This window comes from Odontesthes bonariensis, chromosome 5 (genome assembly GCF_027942865.1).
Source record: "Odontesthes bonariensis isolate fOdoBon6 chromosome 5, fOdoBon6.hap1, whole genome shotgun sequence".
Classification (NCBI taxonomy): domain Eukaryota; kingdom Metazoa; phylum Chordata; class Actinopteri; order Atheriniformes; family Atherinopsidae; genus Odontesthes; species Odontesthes bonariensis.
In genome coordinates this window covers 33001936-33018545 of record NC_134510.1, presented here as the reverse complement: position 1 = coordinate 33018545, position 16610 = coordinate 33001936, and the positions used below count along the sequence as shown (strand labels likewise).

At 39.7% G+C, this 16610-nt stretch overlaps 3 protein-coding genes across 6 annotated transcripts; 2 read left to right on the top strand and 1 right to left on the bottom strand.

Annotated features, from left to right (window-relative positions):
- Positions 1–270: 270 nt before the first annotated feature.
- tnfaip8l2b (tumor necrosis factor, alpha-induced protein 8-like 2b) lies at positions 271–6797 on the top strand. The gene is made up of 3 exons (XM_075466157.1): positions 271–665; positions 4639–4962; positions 5534–6797. Exons 2-3 carry the CDS (start codon positions 4645–4647, stop codon positions 5774–5776), a joined length of 561 nt encoding a protein of 186 aa, XP_075322272.1. The 5' UTR covers positions 271–665; positions 4639–4644; the 3' UTR covers positions 5777–6797.
- Positions 6694–12452, bottom strand: lysmd1 (LysM, putative peptidoglycan-binding, domain containing 1). 4 transcript variants are annotated; one of them, XM_075466154.1, is made up of 4 exons: positions 12369–12452; positions 11001–11230; positions 8696–9015; positions 6694–7477 (listed from the first exon to the last, which is right to left on the bottom strand). In XM_075466154.1, the coding sequence occupies exons 2-4, from the start codon at positions 11178–11180 to the stop codon at positions 7294–7296; spliced, it is 684 nt and encodes a 227-aa protein (XP_075322269.1). In that variant the 5' UTR covers positions 11181–11230; positions 12369–12452; the 3' UTR covers positions 6694–7293. The 4 variants fall into 4 exon arrangements, with proteins under 4 accessions (XP_075322269.1, XP_075322270.1, XP_075322268.1 ...); XM_075466155.1 differs by lacking the exon at positions 12369–12452 and adding an exon at positions 12178–12321; XM_075466153.1 differs by lacking the exon at positions 12369–12452 and adding an exon at positions 11471–12112.
- On the top strand, positions 11865–15373 carry scnm1 (sodium channel modifier 1). The gene is made up of 8 exons (XM_075466151.1): positions 11865–12012; positions 12199–12269; positions 12359–12447; positions 12652–12746; positions 13389–13489; positions 13581–13705; positions 13809–13920; positions 14051–15373. Exons 1-8 carry the CDS (start codon positions 11962–11964, stop codon positions 14157–14159), a joined length of 753 nt encoding a protein of 250 aa, XP_075322266.1. The 5' UTR covers positions 11865–11961; the 3' UTR covers positions 14160–15373.
- Positions 15374–16610: the final 1237 nt, after the last annotated feature.

Below are 16610 nucleotides of genomic sequence, written 5' to 3'. Positions count from 1 at the left end.
AAAACACTGTAGCTAGTACTAAAGAAGGCTAGTCATTAAGCAATGCCAACACACTCATGTATACTCTTTGTTTTGATTCTGCTTTGAATAAGATACACACAGCGAGGGACACGGTGCTCAGTAGCACTGACAGCAGCCACATTCCAGCAAAGGTGAGCTCACAAAAAGGGGTTAAACTGCTCCCCTTTCAGCTGGCTGTATCACTGGATTATTGGTAAATTCTTTCTGGAGTTTTCACTTGTCAGAACAAGCAGAGGCACAACGTCAGCAGTACAGAAGCGTGGGGAGACAGACAGATTCACAGAGAGTGCCAGTGAGGTAAAGGCAACAGAGAAATACAGGTTTTGAAAGGACTGAATTTGAATTTCAAAAGGAAACAACAGATAGGGTAGTGAGAGAAAGAGAGAGAAACACTCGCGCTGAAGGGGTGTGTCATAGCAATTTAGTTCCTCAAGGAAGTAAAACTCCACATTATCTTAAGACAGGGTGGTGAGGGCTGACAGAAACGCTGCAGGAGGGCTGTTTTACGGGTTTTGGTTCTGTTCTTGGTGGAAATGAAGAGATTGTGTTAAATTAACCAGCCTGTGTTGTCAACCTGATAAACACAGCAGAGGGAGAGAAACATCTGACTCACGAGGAGGGAGGGGGACTCGGCAAACACTCAGGTAAGATACTTCTGCTGTGTTCATGTGCTGTGTGAGTGAAAAAAAACATGTAGGGCAAGATGCATGTTGTTTCTCCAATGTGTTTTAAGAGTTTTAGGAGTTTGATTAAGACTATCTTTGGTGGCACTCAGCAAAGAGTCTGAGCAGAGGGATGATTGGAAACTGAGTGACTAGTTTCCACTTCCCCATCTGAAACATGAATTGAGACAAATGAACACTCATGGTCATGCTGCAACAAGTTACAGTGACAGACACATGTCGAGCTCGTTTTTTTTGTTTGCACAGGCTGGGAGTTGCGTAAAGTCAAAGGTAGTGGACTTTCCCTTCTTCATTGGCCTACTTTGATTTGTAGCAGGTTCAGACGAAGCCAAAGACAATAAAGGTTACAAATTCACTCATACTGCAGCGCAAAAAACAAGGGACAAATACTAGTTGTGGGTCTCTGGAGGGACTCCTCACCGCTGAGCCAACGGTTCTGTTTCGCTTCCCTTTTGAGGCAGATGTGTGGCAGGCTGAGACAACGACTATTCTGAAAGTTGTGCAATGCTGAGAAGAAAACGCAATATGTGCTTTTAAGGGATTTCAAAATGCTTTCTTGTCTGCAACAGTTTGACGATAGTTTTGTTTGAACAATAAATGTGTCAAGACCGTGACCGTGTTGTCAAGACTAAATATGAGACAATTCAAATTCAATAACTCAAAGTACAGACCTTATGCCTACAGTTCAATGGAAATTAGATTTCATCCTCGTAAAACATTCATCTTTCATAAAAGATTGCTGAGTAACAGCTAAGAAATGGATATGGTTATTGTTTTTGTTTAATCTTCTTCGGTTGACCACAAGGAAAAGTTTGCTCATTGCAGCCATCGTATAGCACAATGAACTGAACTTTCCAAAGATAGTCTTCTTATTCCCAATCTGATTGAATGATTGTGTAATATGTGGGCTGTTTCTGGAATATTCTCATTTTTCAAACTTATCACAAGCTGTGAGCAGCTTAAAGAAACTACCTTTGTAATTTCTTAAGCTTCAGTCCTGGACCTTGCAATAAAACACAACGAGGATGTCCTCATAGTAAGGCCCTGCGACACTCTAAGAACTACACAAAGCATATTTTCAGTCAATCAAAAGGGGCTCCTCTAAGCCTGTGAGAGGGCTCTCTCTTCATCAACACAGAACTGATGGGATGACACAGGCACAATAAGATCATGAGCTTTACTTTTAATTCATTTTACAACAGAAAACAACTTTCTTTTTAGATCTACATCCTCGTGTACACAAGTTCAAACAAGCAGACACCCACTGCAGCTCAATGATGGAGACATCTGAGGAATGCTAAATATTTACCTTCACTGCCTGCCGAGATGGCTCCACCAATCAGAACTCTCTCATTGACGTCTATTAACCCAGTCTTCAAAGATTAGGCGTCGCCTGGCTGTTACAGTAACACAGAAAGACCCTCTCTGTGTCTGTGTGGTTCTAGCATACCTTTTTTTTGTTTGGTTTTTTATTTTCCTGCGGCATTAGACACACACAGTTGCTCATCATTTCCAGCAGGCATTTGGCAGGGAAACAAACACTTGAACGTGTTATGCAGTCACTCCCTGGTGGATGTCAACAACAAACTGATAAATGCTCAGAGGCCCTCTTCCATCCAGTTGTACCAACAAATCGCTGCTCAACATTGAGCAACTAAACCCTGGCCATTACAGAAAGTGTTTTCATGGCAATCTGCTGCTGTAACACAGAAATGCTTCAAAACTCTCCAAACAGCCTCGACCCCCCAAACTGAGCTCCTTTAAAAAAGTGTTGACAGTAAAAAAGCTAAGCAGCAAGCCATCTCCTGCTGTGGGGGGTTTCACTGTGTGGAATACTAGCTGATAACTGCACACTGTGCACGTCCCTCAATTCCCTGTAGTCGTTTTTAACAAATACATGAGATAGAGGCATGAATCTGAAATAGCTCTCAACATTGCTCTACTTCCACCATCACTGTTAAGGGAAATTAATCTGATGAATGTTCTTTAATTCCCCACAGGGAACCCAAAGCTTTTGTAACAAAGCCAGCTATTGGAAAAGTGAGACTTGTTCAAAATAAATGATTATGCCTGTAAAATAGAACCAACTGCGATATCCCATAATAGTGACTGTGTGAGTTCCACAAATGTTACGCCAGGGACAAGGAAAGTGTCTGCGTGATATCATCATTTAAACAGGCATTTCGTGTAACTGTCTCACTTCTGCATTTATCCTTGAATGATCCAGCCATTTGTTCACATTGCTGAATGGGCATCACTGGAGCTGGACAACATCATGTCTTAAATAGCACTAATCTAATAAGCACAAACATAAAAACATTAACACAATCATCAGAAAGCCATTTAGCTAACAGGTGAGGGACAATAAACTGCTGCTAATGCACTGCATGTTAAGGAAACTAAGTAGCTGCTGTTTGACTCAAAGGCAAACCCAACCACAGTAATTAAGGTTGCCACTATGCACAGGGTGCTCACTTTCTTCTCTTACCCGAGCACTGAAGCAATGTGAGAAGAGCCCGCACAGACCTGCCTCAGCTATGCAGCTATCTCGCTACCCTCAGGTACTTGTTCAAACAGGCCAAATGTGGGATTTGGTGGAGAAAATTGCCCTGGAAGATGTTCAGAGACTGTCTTCTAAATTTCAGGCGTTGACTTACACATGTAAGAGTAAGACGACATTACACAGGAAGAGGGCACACATGCACAGCCAGCACAGTGGCACAGATGTTTGCTAAAGATACTGTACGTGTTTGCTGATTCCGTCTTACTAATCACGCACAGTTTGGATTAAGGTGAAGTCGAAGCTAAACATTTTGACTTAGACTTAAGCTGTTGAGTCTCTAAAACAGGAGATGTGGCTTGAACATCTGTTTAGCAGAACTGTTATACAAAGAGTCTTACTTGTGAAATTAAAGGGTCATATTCTTCTGATACTTTACATCGTTATTAGGTGTAAAAAATTAAAAAAAACTTTTTTTTTTTGCATCAGATAAATAAAATGATGTTTACTTCTGTGACTGTCCCAGTTATAAATGTTTCATGCTAATTAATGTAAGTTAAAAGGAATTTATTCAGAATTTGTTGTCACCTGAAGATAAAAGGCGGATTTTTCTAGTTCTGTCCCAGTGATCTTTACACGAGCTGATGACCTCCCAGCAGTCCTCTCTAATGGATGCTAGGTGCGGTTACAATCTCAGTGGACAAAATTAAAAGCCTTTGTTGATTCTCTCCCATGGTACTTTTCCCTTTAGGCCTCATGTGTGCATCTAAGATACAGAAACAAACACTGACACCACAATGATGCAAAAGCAGGGTTTAAATGTTCAGCGTAAATTTGACATACATTCCTTTTTTAGATATTTTAGTGATATTTAATAGACGGGTATGTAACCCTGTGTTGTTATTCATAGTGATACTGAGTTGGACTTAAATGATGTGTAAGAAGTGCAGGAACAAGGTTGATGAATTGAGTCAAAAACGTGACTGGGAAAACAAAAGGTTCAACATTGACTCCACTATAACTGCTCGTTTTCCACACAAAAAAACCCACAACCTGACTTCCCACAGACAGCTTCACCATTTTATTTCAGCTAAACTGCCTTATATCAAGCACTTTAAATCTTATTCATGTTGTAGAGTATCAGGACTGTACACTGCTCTTATTCTTATTTGGATAATTCTAGGTTTTTTTTGCAGCTGAGAAAGGAGATAAACCCAAACTTGTTTAATTCCCCCAAAAACTAAAAACAGCTGACTGTGAAAATTTTTTCTGTATTTTTCGTCACTCCAGCACCTGCCTAATTGTCAGTTTGCTAAATTGTATATTAATTTCCTCAATCAGAGCAATAAGATGTTAATGTGGATACTTAAGCCCTATAATTATGGAGACTGTCATTAAACAAAAATGTACTTTTGATTTTTTATGATAATTCAGGCAAACATGGAAACATTCAGCTCCAAGGACATGGCCCTGAAGGCACAGAAGAAGATCCTCAGCACCATGGCCACCAAAAGCTCGGTGCAAATGTTCATTGACGACACCACCAGCGAGATCCTAGATGAACTGTACAGAGTCTCCAAAGAGTACACGGGAAATAAAATAGAGGCTCAGAAAGTCATCAAAAACCTGATCAAGATCGCGGTCAAGATTGGCGTGCTGTTCAGAAACAACCGTTTCAGCAAAGAGGAACTGGGAGTGGCCCAAGACTTTAAGAAAAAACTCCATACGGGGGCCATGACAGCCATCAGCTTTCACGAGGTACACTTCCACATATTAACAACTTTATATCCGCAGGCTTGAGAAATCCAGGTGTTAGATATGAGAACTTCGGTTTCGTTAAAGGCTGCAAAATAAATGGTAATTATTCTGAAACTGAGAGTTTGTCGGGGCTGGGCCACCTTAGTTCAACAGATGGCTGAATACATTTCATAAAAGCAAGCACTAGTAAACATTGAAAAGAGCTTGAATGAACAGCAGAGAACCAATATATAGTTTTCCTTCTTGTATTCAAACTTCAGCTTTTAATTAATGTGGCTCAAACCTGCTGTTAATAAGTCTGTTTTAATAACATCTAACCTTATTATATGTTACTATTCAACTGTTCATTTACTCAAAATTAGAACTGCACAAAAGCATTTCTAGAAACTGACTGTTTCTCTATTTATTACATTTAAGTCATTTCTTTATTTTTCTAAATGTATTCATTTTTCTTTTAACTACTTGCAAATGTCTTTTTTATTAGCTTGTAATATAATCACAGTGTTGTTTTTTTACTGGTTACAATCTCAAGTCATTTTCCTAACTAAAATATACCTCCTGACTAACACAGGTGGACTTTACCTTCGACAAGAATGTGATGGAAGACCTCCTGTCCAACTGCAGGGATCTGCTGCTGAAGCTGGTCAACACCCACCTCACCCCAAAATCTCACGGTCGCATCAACCATGTGTTCAACCATTACTCTGACCCTCAGCTGCTGAGTCAACTGTACGAGCCCAACGGCCCCTTCAAAGCCAGCCTCACCAAGATCTGTAAAGGACTCAACAAACTGATAGAAGACGGGACAATATGACACACAACCAAAATACATGCAACAAACACTGGGAGATAAACAGGGAGACTCACCCAACACTTCGAACTGCTGGACAAAGCTCGTCTTATTACTGTTGAGGACTGGCAATCTAAGACAAGCGAGTTGAGAACAAATCGGCTGCCCAACAATTCACAAAGGCCTCACGGGATGAGACTAAAGTTGGAGGAGCCATTTCTCAAAATTCTCAATGTGCATAGGCGAAACATTTATATAAAGGCTACTCTATAGGTGCGATGCATACTTGTCTATTCGGACATATTTCATAGAATACAAACTTGAACATAAGCAAATGTAAACTTTATGAGGTGTTTCACAAGCATATGAAATGTTGCTCAATGTTTAATAGTTGAAATCTTTAAATGTTTGACACAGAACTACTGATAACATGCATTTTTGAGAAGTGTTAATGGAAAAAAAGATGGAGGGAAATGCCACTGCAATACAGCGCTGCCACCTGGTGGACAGCAGCTGATACTTCAGCAACAGTGCACCGTTTTTACTGAGGCGTTGAGATAAAAATATGTATCCATTAATAAAGGAACAATTGCACACAGTGGGTTATTATGAGGATTATTATCCAACTGTCACTCTGCATTGCCAAAATACATTAAGTTACATTTACACAAGGACGTTCTCTTGACAGATGACAGCTTGAATGTTAATCCTAGGAGTCATTATTACTGGATCAACGTCATTCGCTGAGGTAAAAGAAACATGTTATTTTCCGGGCTACACTGTACAAGAAACCGACACTGAAAATGATCAGACAAGTGAAAGTCAAGTCCAAACTTTGTATTGTACCATGAGTAAGAGTTCATTGTAATGCGTCATTTTACTTTATGTGTTTGATTGAATGTGTGTCAGCAATAAGGTGGAAAAAAAAAAGTCCTTAAACGTGAGATCAAAAACTTTATTTTAAAAACTATGCAAAACTTACACAAAATCTGAAACATACTATAAACAAACAATAAAAAGATGTGTCAAAATATTCTAAAAAACACTTTTCTTTTTCTTCGCTTTATTTTATTTTTTTTTTATTTGGCTACTTTACAATGTCAAGTTTTCAGCAGAAATAAAGAAAAAAATGATTTAAGAGAAGTTTTGTGTTGTTATTGCTATGGTGAAAATAACTTGTGCATCTGCATTGCTGAGCTAAAAGGGATCAAGTAAGAAAAATGAGGGATTACACACTTTTCAAGTTGATGACCATATGGTCATATGACTGACCAGCCATGTGGCTAAATTCTCATTTAACATTTTGTGCTCTCAGTTACTGGAAATGTAAGTTTTTATAATGTACTGTGTGTGTGTGTCCATAAATAGGGATTCAATATGAAATAATCATTTAAACAAATGTTTAAGTTTGACACAACAGCAGCATGATTAACTGGGTTCCTTTGCTTTATCTGTAATGTGTTCCTGTCCCAGGGTCCCTTCAACATGGCTATCTGAGAAAGTTTCTGTAACGATCAAACTAAGACGGAGGACACGAGATGTCACAGTTCAAAGATCTCATCTTCCTTGTCTCTTAGTTTCCTGGTGAGTTTGGTGACAGTGAGGGGTACCGCGCCGTGTCCTGCCTGCAGCTGAACTCTGGAGGATGAAATAACACTCTGCGACCTTGTGAGCGGCCGCCAAACCGAGGTCCTGCTGGAGCAAGCCGCTTCCAGGGCTGCAACCCTGCCAAGAAAAGACAGATGAAAAGATACAGGCGATCAGGCTGTATTCATCTCGAGTTACATTTGGGAATTTCCCAGAAGTCTGCCCTCTGTTTTGAGACTGCAGGTAATGCTCAAAGCTCAGACTACAAATTACATTTTATGCAGATACAAAAAAAATAGAAAGGTTCTTTTAAACAGCAACATTAAGAGTCAGGGAAGGAAAAGGTGAGAGATAAAGAGGAGGCCAGGAAGGTGGACGGGTGTATTTAGTTTAGTGTTAGACACTTAACTAAATTTGAGTGAAAGGCCCACTACATGTTGCTAGAACAGCTTGAATGAGTTTTAATGACGTATCAGGCACTGGAACCCTATTGAAGGGATGGAAACACCATTCACCTGAAAGAACTTGCTTATTTGGTGTTTTGATTATTGTGGTGGAGAGTGCTGCTTCATGCATTTCTACAAAACCTTGTATATTTAATTGGGTTGAGATTTGTGGATTGAAGGCCACAGCATAGAATTCAAATCACCGATTTCACTCAAAGCATTCAGCGACCCCTCGCGTCTCAAGGCCCCGACACTCAGAACTAACACCGAGAACCAGAGGCATGACGGAGCCTCCTGCTGTGACTCTTCAGCTGAGTCAGCCTGCAGCTGGGCAAAGACGTGAACACAAAGCAAACTGCATCTGTGACAGAGGAAACAGCTGCCCAGTCTAAAAGAGAGCAGAAGTCTATGAATGTTTTATTCATTCAAGGAAAATGAGTGGGCAGACTTAAAAACTGTTTTTACACTACTTCATGTGCCTCTGGACTCATGTGGCCTCCACAGCAGAACAAAGCCAACTAATAAACTCACTGCAGATTCAAGAGTTAACATTTTTTCCAGTACTTTTTCACCCATGCAGGGTCATACCATCAGCCTGCAGTAAAGCACGATGTGACTGTGAAAATGTTCAATTTCTCACCATGTGGACCAACCTGAACATACAGCATTTGCTTCGTACGGTCAACACACAGTTCAATGTTTAATATGTAAGATATATGTAAGAATTAAATCTGGGTGGGATGAAACTGGGCTTTAAAAGGTACATAAAAATGAACTAAAAGTAGAATGACACTATTAAAATATATTGCCTCCTTAAATACAAACACAACAGCACAGAAACAACAACTAAAAATCAGCAAAACTACAATATTCTCTCATGGTAAAAAGTGTCTGAACAACAGTGAAGTACCTTTTCTCTGCATCCTGGCATCCTTTCACTGCAGCCTGTTTAGACTGGCTTATCAAGACATCCAACCTCTTCAAAAAATCCACAGGAGTAAGGTCTGATTCTCTCGCTCTTCCATCCTCTCGCTTTTTCTCAGAGGAGCTCCCCGTGTGCCCATTCTGAACAGAAGCACTGTCGGCCCTGCCTTCATCGCTCCCCTCCTCGGATAAATCCACTGCAATGCTGCCATCCTCCGCGTCCGGCAGCACAGGGATTGACAAGGATTTCTTCAGGAATATCGAGTCATTGGTGTACAACCTGTTTGCTCTTTTGATTTCCTCCATCTGGAAAAGATGATTTTGTTGTTGTAAAGCACTCAAGACAGTATTGTGCTCGACCAAAGCTAGTCTCACTTGGTTCTAAGACGATGGGTGATACATTCTGCTTTATAAAATCAGGAACTGGATAGCAACCCAGTGAAATAATTCTTTCATACCCTGATATTTAGGGCAGATGCCTTTCCTGAGCATGCAGAAAGAACTGAATAAACAGTAGAATTGGGTGGCTGTTCTGCAAGTCACCAGGGTTGCACATTCATTCATTGCAAACTTAATTTCACTTAACTAATGATTTTATGCAATTAGTTGCACTGCAAACTCTCTTTGAATCAGCCAAGACATGACAACAATGATTGAGTCATCATTCTTGGAGGAATTCAGCTTTTTCATTTTTTTTCCACAACAAAAAAAGAATTACATTTTTAATACCCGAGCATTCTGGCTTTGTAAAACGTACCGTAAAACATAAAAAAAGAAAATCAGGTTCCAACTTTCTTACGCAGCAGTTTTGACAGACGGAGCACTGTCATGGATTATTTTTCTTCCAGTTTCCACCATAAATCAGACTGATATCAGGACTGGTGTTGACCAGGTCATTCGGTTCATATGTTCTTCTTGAAGAAAAGTTTCAGCACTCTTTGCTCTGTGGAAAAATTCATTATCATCCGAGAGAAATTACCTCGTCAGCACCCAAACCATATTTTGACCGATGGAATGAGAAAATTGTCCAAAATGTCAACGTCTACCTGTGCATTTACCTTAGAGCAGGGATACCCACATCCGGTCCTCGAGGGCCGCTGTCCTGCAGGTTTTAGACGTTTCCCTGCTTTACACACCTGATTCAGATGAAATGGATCTCTTCAAAAGATTGTGAAGTTCTGCACAAACCTGCTAATGATGCATTGATCTGAATCTACACCCTCGAGGACCGGATGTGGGTATCCCTGCTGTAGAGGTAATGAGTGCCATCTCCCCGGGTCCTTTACCTGTTCCTGTTACCTTCAGTCTGTCATCTTTGTATGATTAATTGAACCTCCACCAAACAAACGTTCCAGCATCATCTCTTTGTCCAACGCAGGTTTTTTTTATTCATCACGTCCATCCACTCATCCACAGTCCATGACTGCTTCTCTTTAGCTCACTACAACCCGTTTTACTGTTTAAGTTTAGCTTTTCTGTTTGTAAATCCCATTTCCTTATGTTGTTTTCTTGCAGAGCGGTTGCAAACATTGACTCCTGCTTTTGCCAGTTTCTTTATTTTATTGTACCTTTTCTATTTCCAGGTACATTGCTTTATTTTTTATTCCCTGATGCTTTGACTTCCTCCTTCAATCTGTATGTTTCCCTTTTATTTGTTTGTACTTGACACAGATATTAGACAGAGCTGATTGGTAGCAACTAACATCTTTTGCCACACCGATTTGTTGAAGGAAGTTTTATAACTCTTTCCATTGTTTCTGCCGACAGCTCTCTTGTTAATGCCATGTTTTCTGTCAGCTGCAACAGCAAACACTCTCTTTTAACTGCAGACTCATTTGCATATGACATAAGACATGTGCAGGTATTTGTCTTACAAAGGATATTTACCAGGTCTATATTTTTCCCCACATTATACAGCAGTTCCATAAATATTTCCCTCTACTTCATCTTTTTTTAAACTATTTCTTTAGGCATGTTTCACAAAGCCAGAATGTTCAACTATTACATGCATTTGTTTTGTATCAAATCAAAGCTAATGAACATGCTCCAAGTGTGGTGATTCCTTAAATTGTATTGATATGGGTTGTAAATAGAATACCAATCACATAAAACAGTCACATATAGACAAAATGGGAAAAATGTACCTTTTTACATTGTGAAAAAAAAACAACTTTAAAGAATAGACAATAACTTCATGTTAAAGGACGTGATATCTCAACATTATTTCTATTCTAGATCAAACATCAACTTTGAAAGGGCAAGGATTTAAAAACCAAATCATTTATACTTACAGACACTCCATATTTCAGGGCCAGACCTTGTAGTGTCTCTCCTGGTTGAATTGTGTGTTCAATGCCTCTCTGGCGGACAGGAGAGAGCGGAGATCGGATCAAACTGCCGTAAGACCTCGTTCGGCTTCCGCGTAGGAGGCCGCCTCTCCCGGATGACAACGGCACTCGCCCTCCGGACATACTCGCGAAACATTTAGCTTGGTAGACGCTCGAAAGATGGTAAAATGTGGCTAAAAGAAAACTTTAATGTCAGTGACATCATTAAAGAAAGATATCTGGCAAAGCCAACGTATTAAGTAAGTAAAAAAAACTAGCAGTTGCGTTAGCCTGCAGGCTGACTAAAGACTTAATCCATGTTGACGCTCCTGCATAAATGTCCACCTGCTACCATATGTCCCGAAAAATACAGCAGTTGAGCCTCCGCAACAGACAAAGATAAAAAATCTCCCTTAAACACAGGTTGAACCTACCTTACCGTCAACCAAACACCTGAAAAGTTCCTCTGAACTCGTTAACTTTAATAATTGCATGTCTGATGCAGTCAGCTACAGTGTGTTGTTGCCATGGCCGCCGTGCTGCTGAGTAACTGGTCTCATGATTCGTCATAAACGCTGCGTTTAAATTAGTTGGAATAACCGGCACCATTCAAAGTTTGTACATTGTGATTTGAAAGACTTTCATTTTTTTTGCCACCGAGTGACTGAATGTTAAACGTTCTTTAACGTGTAGTGTGTTTAGATTATGCACTGAAGCAGATTTTTAAGAGGCATAAGGATTTCCCAAATTATACAAATGCTTAAAAAAAAAAAAAAGCTGAGATGTTATTCTAAAACATGACATTTGTCTTTCCCGAATATACTATGTTGTCCGCGAATGCGGCATTGCTATCGAGAGTTAGCTTGACGTGATCCTAGCTACTTCTGACTGTCTGTTTTGAGAATATATTTTATTTATATTAGTTATGTCATTTAAAAGGGAAGGGGATGACAAAAGTCAGCTTAATATTCTGAAGGTAACAACTTCTTATACATGTCATTTTTATTTTCTTAAGATACTTAAGCCGTGATTACACGTTGCTGTAGTTAGCATACTGTTAGCTAACAGCAAGTTGTTGTTATTATCTTCCTTTGACAATGTCAGCTAATTTTAATAAAAACAGCATCCTATAACTATTCACCTTTGTGGAACTTTGTTCCAGAAACGGCGTGTGGCGGATCTTCTGTCTAATTTTATTCCTGAGGATGAGGCTGCTCTTATGAAAAATGGAAGGTAAAAATCACCTTAGGAATTATATTTGGAAAAGAGAATATTTTTACTTCAGGTTGTTAACAGAAAGATGATAACTGTGTGGTCTCTAGGTACACTTGCCTTGTGTGCTCCTACCGCCCAGTGTTTGACACAGTCGATATGCTGACAGTCCACAGACGAGGGAAGAAACATCTAGAAGGTGAGATATCGTGAGCAAAAAGTCACCCTTATTTATAACGAGATGAAACGAGATGAAACAAGATGGGGGGAGGGGGGGATATTTCTACTGTAATTTGCAACACTAAGGCTAAATTTCCTATGTCAGATAAATGTGTATTGTCTCATTGTTTGATATATTGTTATGTTTTATATGTCTCGTTTTTATGTTGTTTGTTTTCTTCAGGATTGAAAGTATTCTATGGCAAAAAAGCAAAGCTTAAGAATGAAATCACTAAAAGGAAACATGAAAACTACATCCAGACTGAAGACAGACAGCAGGTTGGTAACTTAATCAGGTTAAGAGCACGGTTCTTAGTCACGGAATAGGTTTTTGATGCATTTCAAGAAATCGATTATGATTATTGATATTACATAAATGATTATCCTTAACAAATTTCTGTAGGTGTTCCTATAACGTTGGGCAGACATTCTGGGTGTTGAAAACCATGAATTTAGCTTTTTTTTTGTTTGTTTTAACTTGAATGTGTCATATTGTTTTTTTTTTGTTATCCAAAGTGCTGTCGGAGCAACATAATGACAGTGCCTGCTATCTGGACTATTTTAAGTGAATACAAACAAAGTAAATGTGTGGGAACCCTGAAGGAAAGAGTCAGCCCGATCCATCTCCAGACAGAGGGGGGAATTAATCATCCCAGAAAAAACAACATGAGCTGAACAAACTGTCTTTCCTTGACTGACATGTTTAATCCATGTTGTTGTCTTGTGGAATGCATTATGTGCCGCCCCTGTGACAACCATATGACCCTGACAAATTACACCCTGCAGAGCAAGTTAAAGCTGTTGTCTGCTGGTGGAAAACATGAGCAGTGGATGTGAAAAGACAGATAATTTAGCAGAGTTCGTGTCTGAGTGAGCTCACAGTGGTACAAGTGCACATAAAGCATTTTGTTGTGATTTTAGGAGCCCTCCAGTTCAGCCCCATTACTGGCACAGACACGGAAGCTCACCCATCACGCTTTACTGAAGACGGTACCGTATAACAGCTGTCACAGAAAAACCAGGTGTGTGGTTATGTTATGGGATATTTCCTATTTATATTTAACATCTAATCATGGACAGCTTAATGACCATAGTTCTGTCATTCTTTTTAAGTACAAAATCTGAAAGAGGGCCACCGAGTACCAGTTCAGATCCTGCTGGAAGGACACTGAACAAAATGCCATCTGCAGGTCTGAAAACTGAAGTTTCGACAAGCAGTTCCAGTGACTGTAATACAGGTACAATCTGTCACAGGACACATTTTCAGATTTTATATTAAAACAACTCTTGAGTGATCATGTTTTAACTGCCGGCTTGATTTGTTTCCTGCGGTAAATTCAGAGTCATGTTCATCAAAAGAGACAACAGGATCTGAGGCTGCTGTGGAAGAAGTGTCAGAACCTATAACAGCGCAGCGGAGGAAGGAGCTGGAGCACTACCTCAAACTGAAAAGGTGCAGATCGCTTAAGCAAAGCATCATTGGCTTCTTAACTGCGATGTGTCAGCTCAGTATATACATTTGAATGAACCAACCTTGCGGTTTTCAATGCATTTCATCAAACTTTCTTTGTCTTTTTTCTTAGTAATGGATGGCTGCAAGATCGGAACGGCCAGTGGGTTAAAGACGAAAATGTGGAGTTTGATTCAGACGAAGAGGAGCCTCCTTTACTTTCCCCGCTACCTACTGAGTGAAAACTCTTGTAAACTCTGATAATCTTGTACCACAGTGGTGCGTTCAGCCGGAACTCCGTGTGTTAGATCTTTGTTAAACACATTTAAACAATTCATCAACTTTTCACTGGAAATGCCAGAATAGATCGCGGTCACTTTCCGTGATGCCGGTTTGCTTTGCTGGTTCGCCTATTTTCAATGGAATCCACTTAAACCTGCCTAGACTAGATTAGTCAGACAGGAAATCAGATACTGGAACATCGTAGAAAGTCTGGTAAAGTTTTTTTTATTCACTCCTGATTCTTGGACAGTTGTGCAGTTCGCTTTCAGTGTGAAAATAAAGCACATGAGGAACGGAGCACAGCAGCTGGAACGCTGTGCAACGACGTAACCTTGTCTATTGGAAACTGATTGGAAACTAATGAAATTATGTGATTTAAGTTGACTTAAACCGATCACACAGTCACAGTTCACTGAATGTAAATACAGATCTTTCAGACAAAGACTGGGACATTTTTCTGCCTGTAACAAGAGGGAAGAACGCATTTATCACATGTACAGATTAATGGAGTTCTTATCTGTTTTCACAAGTCCTCGGATGCAAAACATTTGGCATTCCTTGGTTTAAAATCTTTTTAAAAGAAAAAGTTCTAGCGAGCTTTGCACAGCTCCTATATTTTCTTTATTTAAATTTGTTTTTGATAACGATCTATTCAAATTCAAGATCACTGTCTGTCTTTGAGCCCAACCACCAGCACCAAGCTTCGTTACTATAACATCCTGCCTGAACAAGAAACACGATGAACTACAGATGTGAGCACTCAAACTCTGCTGTCATGTGACTGCTGACAGTATCAGATTCATCATCAGCCTTTTGTGTGAGAAAAAGCAGAGCTAAAAGCTGCAGAAACACTTCTGTATGTTTTAGAATGGAAATTTACCCTTTGTTATATGCTCTGATTGATTTAATCAGAAATTTGGTAGAACCAATAATCTGTCAGCAGTAATGTTAGTTTGTGTTGTTTAATCAGAGGTTATATCTTCTCACATCACGCTGGTGTAATGCTCTTCCACGCTCAATGGGAAAATAAATGCAGAACAACCACAAGGTACAATATGTGAGAGCAGAGGAACTTTTACATTACTTAGTACCTGGGTTTCCATCATTATCGTTTTTTATTTGTATTTAGACGACTGGAATAAGAAAAGGATGAAAATAAACGACCTTTTCCTGATTATTTCCACTAGTACTTGAAACGTGTACTCAGTGTTGTAACCAGTCAATGGAAATGCACCAGATTCTAATTTGTTTTTCACAGCTTTTCAAAAGACTGCTTCATATCTGCTTTCCTCGTGAATGGAAAGCAGGCCAGCGTCTGTTTACAGCTTGAATGTGCACCAAAAGCAAAGCGATTCATCCATTTTCCATGCCCGTTTTATCCACGCCAGGATCACGTGGGGGCTTGAAACCATCTCTGCTACCATCAGGCCGCCAGTCATTCACAGGGTCAAGACAGAGATAATTATGCACATTCACCCTTAAGGTCAGCTTAGAATTGCCCGTTAACTTATTATGTATGTTTGTAAGACTGTGGAAGGGAAGCCAGAGGACCCACAAAGAACCCATTGGAATGGGGAGGACTTGCAAACCAGACAGAATTTCAAGATTCAAATCAGAAACTTTCTCGCTGTGAGGTAACAGTGCTAATGGTTAGCACACATTTTATTCGTTAAACTATTCCTCAGTTGTCATTGACACTTTCGATTTAATACAAAAAGATTTTTCCAAGAAGAAATTCATAAAGTCATTAAGAAATAAGAAAGTCATTAAGAAATTCATTAAGCACTGATTACTTTTGATTTTACATCTACCTCTCCACTCACGGCAGTCATGGGATGTTGCAGTCCAAAAATACACCTGCATTTTACTGCAAACGATCAGAGCGACAGAAAACTTGGAACAATTTGTAGTGACGCAAACTGACTTTCAATCATTTCTAGAGGCCAAATATCGGTGACACCCTGATGGCTTAAAAAGAATGAACTCTGAGATAACTAAGAATTATGCACCCCTGTCTCAAGTGAGAGTTCTTTCAGGAAATTAAAAAATATCTCGTAGACATGAGTGTTGGATTGAAGCCAAGCAATGCTGTCAAAGGCCTCAGAGGCTAGCAGCTGTTTCTGTTCATAAATCTGTGAGTGCAACACCCTCTTAAAGTTGGTTCTTATATTTGGAACAAGGTAACTCAAGCTCAGTGGGCGAAGTTATGTTTTGCATCAGGGTCAGGGAGGGGAGAGGTGAGGTTAGGTGTAAAAATAGCCCAGGTGCTTGGGGGAAGTCAGCGGATCAGGACAGACTTTAATGGATTAAACGCTGTGTTTCTTTACACAAAGGTTTCATCTAGAAAATGAAAGTTGTATTGTGAAACAATTTGCCATGGAATATGGAGAAATTACGAGCATAAGGAGTCC

Coding starts and splice junctions, on each gene's coding strand:
- scnm1 (XM_075466151.1), top strand. CDS start 11,962: ATGTCATTTAAAAGGGAAGGGGATGACAAAAGTCAGCTTAATATTCTG. Junction 12,448..12,651: donor AGGGAAGAAACATCTAGAAG/GTGAGATATCGT, acceptor TGTTTTCTTCAG/GATTGAAAGTATTCTATGGC. Junction 12,747..13,388: donor AGACTGAAGACAGACAGCAG/GTTGGTAACTTA, acceptor TTGTGATTTTAG/GAGCCCTCCAGTTCAGCCCC.
- lysmd1 (XM_075466154.1), bottom strand. CDS start 11,180: ATGTCCGGAGGGCGAGTGCCGTTGTCATCCGGGAGAGGCGGCCTCCTA. Junction 9,016..11,000: donor CCCTGAAATATGGAGTGTCT/GTAAGTATAAAT, acceptor CATCTTTTCCAG/ATGGAGGAAATCAAAAGAGC. Junction 7,478..8,695: donor TGCCAGGATGCAGAGAAAAG/GTACTTCACTGT, acceptor TTTTCTTGGCAG/GGTTGCAGCCCTGGAAGCGG.
- tnfaip8l2b (XM_075466157.1), top strand. CDS start 4,645: ATGGAAACATTCAGCTCCAAGGACATGGCCCTGAAGGCACAGAAGAAG. Junction 4,963..5,533: donor CAGCCATCAGCTTTCACGAG/GTACACTTCCAC, acceptor TGACTAACACAG/GTGGACTTTACCTTCGACAA.